We start from the raw sequence: 10,533 nt of genomic DNA on the forward strand, positions 1-10,533 counted from the left end.
GGGTCCAATACCCAAGAGAAAGCTGTGATTGGCTAACACAGAGTGGTTAGACTGGGTTAATGTGTCTTCCGGAGCTCCCTGGGCTGAAACAAAAGTGAAATACAACTGCTCTATTGTCCAGTGCTGGGTGATTTAAAAACCCATTCAATTCTTAAACGGATCCCATTCAAGATACAAAAGTCTCTTCTGCAGTTTAGATGTATCCGCTCGATATACAAACAAATGCTAATAGCATTCAATTGCTTTGTAAACAAAGCATTGTCCTTTGTCTGCGGCCATATGGTGACAGCCATTTTTATCCCTGGAAATTTAAAAGCCCAACGCCCAGGGATTCTTTAATCAAAAAAAAAAATAATCATCAGAACTGTAAATTATTACGAATTCTTACACACTTTCCTGCACTATCCCCATATCCCTTGATTCCCTTAATATCCAAAACTGTTTTTGTACCTGTCCAATAGCATTTACTGACTGATGTACTGGGGACCCTAAACCTCTCTACTGCTCCACAGTTCCTAGCTTCTTGCCATTCATAAAATACTTTGATCTATCTTTATTTAGGTCAAAAATGGAAGACCTCACAATTTCCTACCTTGAACTCCATCTGCCACAGTTTTACCCACTTAATTAAACTATCAATGCCCGTTTCGCATTTTCTGCACTGATTTATGCTATTTACTGTGCCACCTAAGTTGGTTTCATCAGCCAACTTATATATACAGCTCTCTAATTCTTTTATCCAATTTAGTTATAAATATAGTGGAAAGGTGTGCCCCAATACCGCTCCCTGGGCTCACAACTAGTCACACTCTGCTAATGTCGTTCTGATCTTTTCATTTCCCGATTTCAATCTCCTCCTCAACTTCTAAACATGTTACTGATAGAGTGCTTTGTAATAGCTTAAACTTTACAACGTTTTGCAACTGTTCATCTTTCTTCGAAAACACAGGGGGATCATATTCCCATGGGTGCTTGACAAAATGCAGACAGTTCCTCTTTTCCCTAAAAGTGAAGATATCCAATAGACAACGGGTAGATATCCTTTGGTCCTTATGAGTGTATACATTATCTACACAATGGAAATATTCCCTTCGGTCTTGATGAGTGATGATATTATACACACAAGGGGAAGATGTCCTTTGGTCCCTATGAATGAAGATATCATATGCACAGCCAATGAAACTTTCGAAGAGGGGTCATTTGAATTTGACCAGGAGAGTGGACCCCACCCAATATTTCCACCACTCCCCACCAACCCTTGAGCTTTGAATCTAATTGCTGAACTCCTACCACCAAAAATCAAACCATGACATCCTAATTTGAACGACTCTTTTACAACCAAAGCTCAGCTTCACGGATTGGTCAGCTAGTGTAGTGGCCATGTTGCTGGACTAGTAATATCAGAGCCTCCGCATTCAAATCGCACCATGGCCGTTTGAAAATCTTACATTTGTTTAGGGAACGAATCTGGAAATAAAAAGCAGTAAAGGTGACCACGAAGCTCGCCCATTGTAAAAACCAAATTGATTCGCTGGTGTCCTATAGGGAAGGAAACCTGCCCTCTTTATTAGTCTATTAGTGACTTCCATCCCACAGCAATGCGGTTGACTCTTTACCTGCCTTCAGAAGTGACCTAGACCTGGATAGAGGAATGGCTATCTAACAGAAGGCAGAGAGTTGGGATAAATGGTTCATTCTCAGACTGGCAATCAGTAACTAGTGGTGTTCCACAGGGGTCAGTGTTGGTCCCCAACTCTTTACAATCCATATTAACGATTTGGAGGAGGGGACCGAGTGCAACATATCAAAGTTTGCAGATGATACTAAGATGGCAGGGAAAGTAGTGAGTGAGGAGGACATAAAAACCTGCAAGGGGACATAGACAGGCTAAGTAAGTGGGCAGAGATTTGGCAGATGGAATACAATAATGGAAAGTGTGAGGTTATGCACTTTGGCAGGAAAAATCGTAGAGCAAGTTGTTATCTTAATGGCAAGAAACTGGAAAGTACGAAACTCAGAAGGTTAGTATGCAGCTGCAGCAAGTGATTAAGAAGACCAATGGAATGCTGGCTTTCATTGCTAGGGGGATAGAATATAAAAATAGGGAGGTATTGCTTCAGTTGTACAAGGTATTGGTGAGACCGCACCTGGAATATTGCATACAGTTTTGGTGTCCATACTTAAGAAAAGACATACTTGCTCTCGAGTCAGTACAAAGGAGGTTCACTCGGTTAATCCCGGGGATGAGGGGATGGACATATGAGGAGAGGTTGAGTAGATTGGGAGTCTACTCATTGGAGTTCAGAAGAATGAGAGCCGATCTTATTGAAACATATAAGATTGTGAAGGGGTTGGATTGGGTGGATGCGGGGAGGATGTTCCCGATGATGGGTGAAACTAGAACTAGGGGGCATAGTCTTAGAATAAGTGGCTGCTCTATTAAAACTGAGATGAGGAGGAACTACTTCACTCAGAGGGTGGTAGGTCCATGGAATATGCTGCCCCAAAAAGCTGTAGAAGCTACATCATTACATAAATTTAAAACAGAAATAGACAGTTTCCTCGAAGCAAAGGGAATTAACGGTTACGGGGAGCGGGCAGGAATTTGGACATGAGTCGAGGTTCGGATCGGACATGGCCCTGTGGGTAGCGGAGCGGGCCCAGGGGCCGTGTAGCCTGATCCTGCTCCTATTTCGTGTTTCTAATTCTGTTAGATTCAGGAGATGGTTCTGTGTTAGTAGATTGGCAGTTAGGATCAAATCAGCCGATTGGCCTACTCCTGCTCCTATTTCTTATGTTCTTATGTAAGCCACTCAGTTGTATTAAACTGCTACCGGCGGTTCAAGTTGAAGGTCAATCACAACCTGATCAGAGCAACTAGGGATGGGCAATAAAGGCCGGACTTGCTGTTAGGTCAACTGCTTGTCAAACTCCTTCCTTTTCTGGTTTACAACAACACGCTTCGAGTAAGCACGAGACACTTGATGGTGGCGCATACAGAACAGACTTTATTCATATACAGCATAGGTGATCAGTCTATACTGCATACAGAGAGTAGCTTTTCTGTTTCTCTATAGAGATCTCCCACTAGCTGTTGAACACCCTGCTCCTTTATACACCTTACTCTGCCTGCATCAAAGGTACATGTCACAGATAAGACCTCCTGATGTACCTGTTCCTGAATCCGTGGAAGATAGTCTATTTACATAAGCAGCCTTAATTGTTTACTTCAAAGATATTTCGCTCAAACAAGACTTCCTGACCCAGATACTCTGGATTCGATTGAGATGTCGTTTTCTTAACAGCTTAGCTTCCTAAACATCATTTCTACACTGTAGTTTATAAATCCATTGCCTATTGTTATTTCACAAGCCACTAAAGTTATACTTTAAGCACTCACGTTCGATGTTGTCCAAGTCACTTATTACTTTGCTAAGGCATTCTGCTGTTTTTTTAATTCATTCACAGGACGTGGACATCTCTGACAGGGCCAGTATTAATTGCCCATCCCTACATCGCCTTGAGTAGGTGCTGGTGAGCTGCCTTCTTGAACCGCTGCAGTCTGTGTGGTGAAGGGTAGTTAAATGTCAACCACATTGCTGTCAGTCTGGAAGTCACATACAGGTCAGGATGGCAGTTTACCTTTCCTAAAGGATATCAGGGACCCAGCTGGGTTTTTTTATAACAAGTCTCATGGTCACCATTGCTGATACTTTTAATTCCAGATTAAATTAATTGACTGAATTTATATCCCCCAGCTTCTGTGGTGGGATTGGAACACATCTAATCCAGGTCATAACTCCAGGCATTTGATTCACTAGTCTGGTAACATAACCACCATGCTACCGTAATCCTGTTTATGGTGGAATGTCTTTTGCTCTAAGATACAAGGCGGTTTGATTGTTAACCCTTAACTCAACAAGATAGCCAACACTTTTCAGCGAAGCCCACATTCTAAGAATAAATTCAATTAAAAGATAGTCCAGATTCCCATTATTTTACAACATGGTTCAATTCCTACATGGTCGCGCGCACCCATTGATGTGACTTCCTGTGTCTGTCAATTTCCAGTCAGGACAACGGTCTGGAGCTTTGTGAGAATAAAAAACACTTTTTGTTCCTTACATTTTTGAGAAATACATATCCGATCGTCGTGTTTCCGATATCTTCACACACACAGAGACCATACTGTTTTCCTTACAGACTGGATGCAGAAGCAATATTCCCAATGAGTCCCTGATGTCCTCACACATGAAGCTGATGGCAAGTTCCCATTGTATCTCTGAAAGCTTCGGCCATCGGGTCCATAAGGGATTTTCTACATTATGTCAAGGGCCAATGGGGATCCTTGTCTGCTGTGTATTCCTCTCAAGATGAAGAATGGAGAAAGGTTGTGAAGTCGCCGTGGCGTGTTTCACAACAGCAGCAGAACTACCGTCTCCTTGCAAATAAGGGAAGTGGGACAACTGGTGATGTGGTGGGATGAGAAAGAACATGCGGAACCTGCCTCAGCCAAATTGATCAAGCAACAACAAGCTGGATACCGGGAAATAGGGTTTATTTTATGTGCAGTTACTTTCATTACTTGCATAATTTAAGAATGAGAATAAACGGGTATTTCACCATTTTTTTCACCTCCTCCCGGAATCTCCTCTGGGTCAACGCATAAATGCAGGTGTTTGTGCAAGAGCTCAAATAATTCAACAGAAGGGTGATCCTGATCGCCAAATAAAGTGAGTTTGAACCAGTGAATGTAATTATCTCCGTGAGACTGACAGAAATGTGTATTATAGTAACTGGCGCCGTCAACACAATAAAACACCGCGAGATAGTGAAGAGCAGAATGATGGATGTTCTTCGGTCCTTCATCTCAGGATCACTGCTGCTCTCCCCAGTGTTGCGGCTCTTCAGGGCTCTGCGAGCTCTACTGGCCACTAAGATGTGCCTGGCAGTGAGCGAGCTCAACAGTAACATCGCAGGGTATGGAAGTAATGGGGAAGCTAAGGTGCTAATCCACTTGTAAGCTATCCATCTCGGCGAAGAGACATATCCCGTTACTGTATGACAGCCCCACTCTATATCCCCAACAATATAGTAGGGATTAAAACGGAAATAAACTGGAATGTTTATCAAAAAGCTGAGCACACACACCGCAGTTAGAACCACAGTGGCAATTATTTCAGTGCAAAATTTTACTTTTACTATCTGACAACAAATGGTTATGAAGCGGTCAAAGGTGAACGACAGTGTGGACCAGACAGAGAGTTGGCTACTAACGACTTGTATAAAGGAACTAAGACGACACACTATGGTGTAGTTCAAGAATGAATGTGGGAAATGATACCGAAAGATGCTTGCCACGCTTACATTGAAGAGACAGACCATGAGATCTGCTATTGCCATAGCCGCCATGTAACGAGTGATTCCTTTGGAGAGGCCGCACTTTCCCCGGGACAGGATCACAATTGACATCAGGTTCGCTGTAAACAATGGAAAATCAAAACATAGCAATTAAAGAAAATCACACCCGCTCGGCATTGCTTATTTTTCGAATTTATCCACTTATGGGGTCTGGGCATCACTGGCAAGGCCGGCATTTATTGCCCATTCCTTATTGCCCTTGAGAGGGTGGTGGTGAGCCGCCTTCTTGAACTGCTGCAGTCCATGTGGTGAAGGTACTCCCACAGTGTTGTTAGGTAGGGCGTTCTAGGATTTTGACCCAGCGACAATGAAGGATCGGTGATATACTTCTCAGTCAGGATGGTAGAAACCTAGAAACACAGAAAGAAACAGAGAAATATAGGAGCAGGATTCGGCCATTCGGCCCCTCGAGCCTGCTCCGCCATTCAATATATCATGGCTGATCCTCTATCGCAGAACCATATTCCCGCTCTTTCCCAACCTCCTTGATTCTTTAAATGGCGTGTGACTTGGAAGGGAATTTGTCGGTGGTCGTGTTCCCATGTGCCTGCTGCCCTTGTCTTTCTAGGTGGAAGAGGTCGCGGGTTTGAGAGGAGCTGTCGAAGAAGCCTTGGCGAGTTGCTGCAGTGCATCTTGTAGATGGTACACACTGCAGCCATGGTGCGCTGCTGGAGGACGGAGTGAATGATTAAGGTGGTGGATGGAGTGCCAATCAAACGGGCTGCTTTGTCCTGGATTGTGTCGAATTGTGAGACAGAAGGCATGTTACTGCAACCGATCCCTCCCTGGGTCTCCCTGGGTGCATTTCTGAGTCAACAAGAACCAAAAATAAAAACAAAAATGCTGGAAATACCCAGCAGATCAGGCAGCATCTGTGGAGAGAGAAACAGAGTTAAGGTTTCAGGTCGATGACCCTTCGTCAGAACCAAGTTCACTCGCTGCTCTCTGCGCATTTAACTGGCCTCAGTCGAGAAAAAAAACCATGAGTGCAGCTTAAAAGTTGCTGGAAATTGGCCCGCTCATTTGTCACATGATTTGAGTGACAGCTTCAAGATTTGTTCAATGATCTTTTGGGAGACCCATTTCTGATCAGAAGCCTTTTCATTGTGTTAAGGGAGAGAACACCGTAGATTAAAATAGACCCTAAGCCGCTTCTTTGATTTCATATTCGGACACAGAAGGTGTAATTTTAACCTAAGGATCGATTGGAATGCAGGTGTTGTAGACCATCGACTTCAATGAAGAGTACAATCGGTCGGGGAGTAAGACCGGCGTAGCACCCGCTCCCGTCCATTTCCCCAAGGACGGGTTATGTTAAAGTTGCCCACAAATTCAATTCACAGCGTGAGAAAAGTTTAGTGAGTCAGGGGAAACAAAATCTTGGGAGAGAGGCACGACATGAGTGTCCACATCTGTAAGAGAAAAAAGACAGGTTAAAGTTTTGCGTGGTGTGCCCAGGCATCTTAGATCTGATCATCACTCTCAGTCCAGGCATCAGATTGGAAGGCATCTCACAAAGGAGAAAACTCGCTTTCAGGGAGCACTCGATTATCACCAACGTTGTCATTTTAAAGCAATTGAGGAAAAGTGAGAGATTTTTATTCAATAAATTGCGACCATTAATTGGCAAAGCAAGGAACGAAGACACGGAGACAAACCGCACATGGAGAAAGCAGCAATACATTCAAATGACGGTCCACTTAATATATACTTACCGGGAACACCAACAAAGACAAGAATGGGATAGCAAATCACTGATTCGTCGAGAACGGCGGAGTGTCCCATTTCCTGCATGAACCAGAGAATCGTGGAAGCCAATTGCTGGGGTTGGCCACAAAGACACTGCAAGTAAACGGTCGCTGTTTTATACATGATCCAATCCTCCCGGGGACACGGTGCTCTTACATAAGGGCTCACATTAGCTACGGGCCTTCGAACAAACACATTACAACATATATTTTTTCCAAATCAATGGTTAAAGTGCACTCAATGATTACTTGATTCAACAAAGCAAAATCTGGGGCGGCACTGGGCACCGGGGCTAACGAATCCCACACCCAGTCTCTCAATCTGTTATACGCTGCCGCATTTTGGTGACACGGTGCTTTGATTCATTCTCCAAAGGCTCCACCGCTTCAGTTATAAAATTAAAAGGTGAAATAAAGGAGAAGGGGGAATAAAATATGACCCCGTCCGTTAGCATGACACCGTCAAAGTGTACTTGGTAACCAGACAAAAACCTGAATGTGATAGAGCAAATCGTATTGACTTCAGGAGGGACAATACCGAAGTTGGGAGGGGAATTAAAACAAAGGCTGCATCTTTCATTCAAGTGCAAGAGCCATTAAGGAGCCATAACCCAAGCACCACAGCCATCCGCCCCTTCAACCACCATCTGCCCCACCTGTGACAGAGACTGTAGGTCCCGCACTGGACTCATCAGACATCAGTCACCTGGGAACTCATTTTTAGTGTGGAAGCAAGTCATCCTGGTTCTGCGGGACTGCCTAAGAAGAAGAGACCAGTGGAGCACGGTCGACCATTGAGTGAACCGTCGTTCCCCGAAAGGTTATTTGATCAATATCTTTTAAAAATGCACTGTACCTAAAGGCTAATGATCTGCAGCCTCACCTCCAATAACAAGTGCATGGAGCTCATGGAATTCTTTGTGATGAAGATTGAGACCATCTCTTCAGCTGACTCTGTCGCTACCCTCCTTTCCCCTGGCCCACCAAGCCAAACTTCCCCCAAGGCTCTCCCGCTGCCTAGCCCTGAACTCGCAGCTCTCTCTATTTTCTCAATTTATTGCCTCATGCCCGCTCCGAGTTCATCTTATCTCTGAGACCCAACTCCCGCTCCCTCGATCCTATTCCCATCAAACTGCTGACCACCCAACTTCCCTTCCTGGCTCCAATGTTAGCAGATATTGTTAACTGTGCTCTCTCTCCTCAAGTACTGTCCCCCTTTCCCTCAAATCTGCCAGCATCATCCCCAGCCTCAAAAAACAACCTTTGACCCCTCCGTCCTTAAAACTACTGCACCATCTCCGATCTCCCTTTCCTCTCCAAAATCCTTGAAAGTGTTGTCACCTCCCAAATCCGTGCCCAGCTTTCCTGCAACTCCATGTTTGAATCCCTCCAATCAGATTCCTTCCCCTGCCACATTACATAAATGACTCTTTCTAAACTCATAAATTCATATGTGATTGTGACTGTGGTAAACTATCCTTCCTCATCCTTCTCGACGTATCAGCAACCTTTGACAGGGTGCACCACACCATTCTCCTCAAAAGCCTCTGCTCCATTGTCCAGCTGGGTGGGACTGCTCTCCTCTTGTTCCATTCCTATCAATCCAGTCATAGCCAGAGAAACACTTGTGGCAAAGGCCATAGCTAGAGTTCTGATCACCACATTACAGGAAATATGTCACTGCACTAGAGATGGTACAGAGGAGATTTACGAGGATATTGCCTGGACTGGAGAATTCTAGCTATGAGGAAAGATTGCACAGGCTGAGTTTGTTTTCCTTGGAAGAGAGAAGGCTGAGGGCAGGCTTTAATGAGTTGTATAAAATTTTGAGGGGCCTAGATAGAGTGGATATGATGGACCTATTTCCCTTAGCAGACAGGTCAACAACCATGGCATCATAGATTTAAAGTAATTGGTAGGAGGTTTAGTGTGGAGATGAGGAGAAATTTCTTCACCCAGAGGTAGGAGGGCATCTGGAACCCACTTCCTGAATGTGTGGTAGAGGCAGAAATCCTCAACATATTTAAAAAGTGCTTGGATGTGCACTTGAAGTGCTGTAACTTACAGGGCTATGGACCAAGAGCAGGAAGGTGGGATTAGGCTGGATAATTTTTTGTCGGCCGGCGTGGACACAATGGCCTGAAATGGCCTCCTTCCGTGCTGTAAATTTCTATGATTTTATGATTCATCACATGACTGCAGCATTAGCTTTGAGTCCCCCAAGACATTTGGCCCCTTGTATTTCTCAGGTACATGCTGCCCCCCAAATGCATGCCAATGACAACCAGCTCTACCTCACCACCACTTGTCTAGATCCCTCCACTGCCCCTGATCTGTCACCCTGCTTTTCTGACATCCGGGACTGGATGAGCAAAAATTTCCTCCAATTAAATAACGGGAACACTGAGATCATTGTCTTCAGTCCCTGCCACAAACAATGTTCCCTTGCCACTGACTCCATCTCTCTCCTGAGCATCTGTCTGAGGCTGAACCACTCTTGGTGTCATATTTGAGCCTGAGCACAGCTTCCGACCTTATATCCCCTCCATCATCAAGACCACCTTCTTCCACCTCCGTAACATCGCCCAACTCCGCCCTTGCCTCAGCACATCTGCTGCTGAAATCATCATCCAGGCATTTTTTTTAACCTCCAGTCAGGACCATTCCAATGCTCTCCTGGCCGCACTCCCACCTTGCACCCTACATAAATAGAGCTCATCCAAAGCTCTGCAGCCTGCATCATGTCCAGCACCAAGTCCCGTTCACCCATTGCCCTTGTGCTAGATCAGATAAATCAGCTCCCAGTCTGGCAATGCCTCGCTTGTAAAATTCACATCCTTGTTTTAAAATCCCTCTGCAACCTCACCCCTCCCTACCTCTGTAACCTCTTCCAGCTCGATAACCCCCCGATATCTCTGTCCCCCTCCAGTTCAGGCCCCTTGAGTATCCCTGATTTCAATCGCCCCAACATTGGCAGCAGTGACTTCATCTGTCTGGTCCCTAAGCTCTGGACTTCCCTCTCTAAACAAAGAGTAGGAATAAATGGGGCTTTTTTGGTGTGGCAGGCGGGTGACTAGTGGGGTATCGCAGGGATCAGTTCTTGGGCACCAGCTATTCACAATGGCCCAGAAATTCAGGTCTCCACGGGTGAGTATGCACGGGGTACTCACCCGTAGGCCCAATGGAAGTGCCGGGTTCCTGCATGCACTGCGCATGTGCGGAAAACCGGTTAATCTGTTCCCCTGAAAGGAGGGGTTAAGAGGTCGAATGTTTGCGCAGTAGAGGCTGTGAGTGCACATCGAACTTCGGTTTTTCTCCAGTTTTCTCCGGGAGGGTAAGCCTGCAGAATTTTGAAATGTAAAAT

At 45.0% G+C, this 10,533-nt stretch overlaps 1 protein-coding gene across 1 annotated transcript; it reads right to left on the reverse strand.

Annotated features, from left to right (window-relative positions):
• Positions 1–4,581: 4,581 nt before the first annotated feature.
• LOC147095782 (uncharacterized) lies at positions 4,582–5,412 on the reverse strand. Its single transcript, XM_085974009.1, has one exon. The coding sequence runs from the start codon at positions 5,410–5,412 to the stop codon at positions 4,582–4,584; it is 831 nt and encodes a 276-aa protein (XP_085830135.1).
• Positions 5,413–10,533: the final 5,121 nt, after the last annotated feature.

This window comes from Somniosus microcephalus, unplaced genomic scaffold (genome assembly GCF_052327205.1).
Source record: "Somniosus microcephalus isolate GS21.2 unplaced genomic scaffold, FLI_Smic_1.0 unresolved_chr1, whole genome shotgun sequence".
Taxonomy (NCBI): domain Eukaryota; kingdom Metazoa; phylum Chordata; class Chondrichthyes; order Squaliformes; family Somniosidae; genus Somniosus; species Somniosus microcephalus.

Excerpts from the sequence above, each read along its gene's own strand:
- LOC147095782 (XM_085974009.1), bottom strand. The coding sequence starts at position 5,412 with ATGGCGGCTATGGCAATAGCAGATCTCATGGTCTGTCTCTTCAATGTA.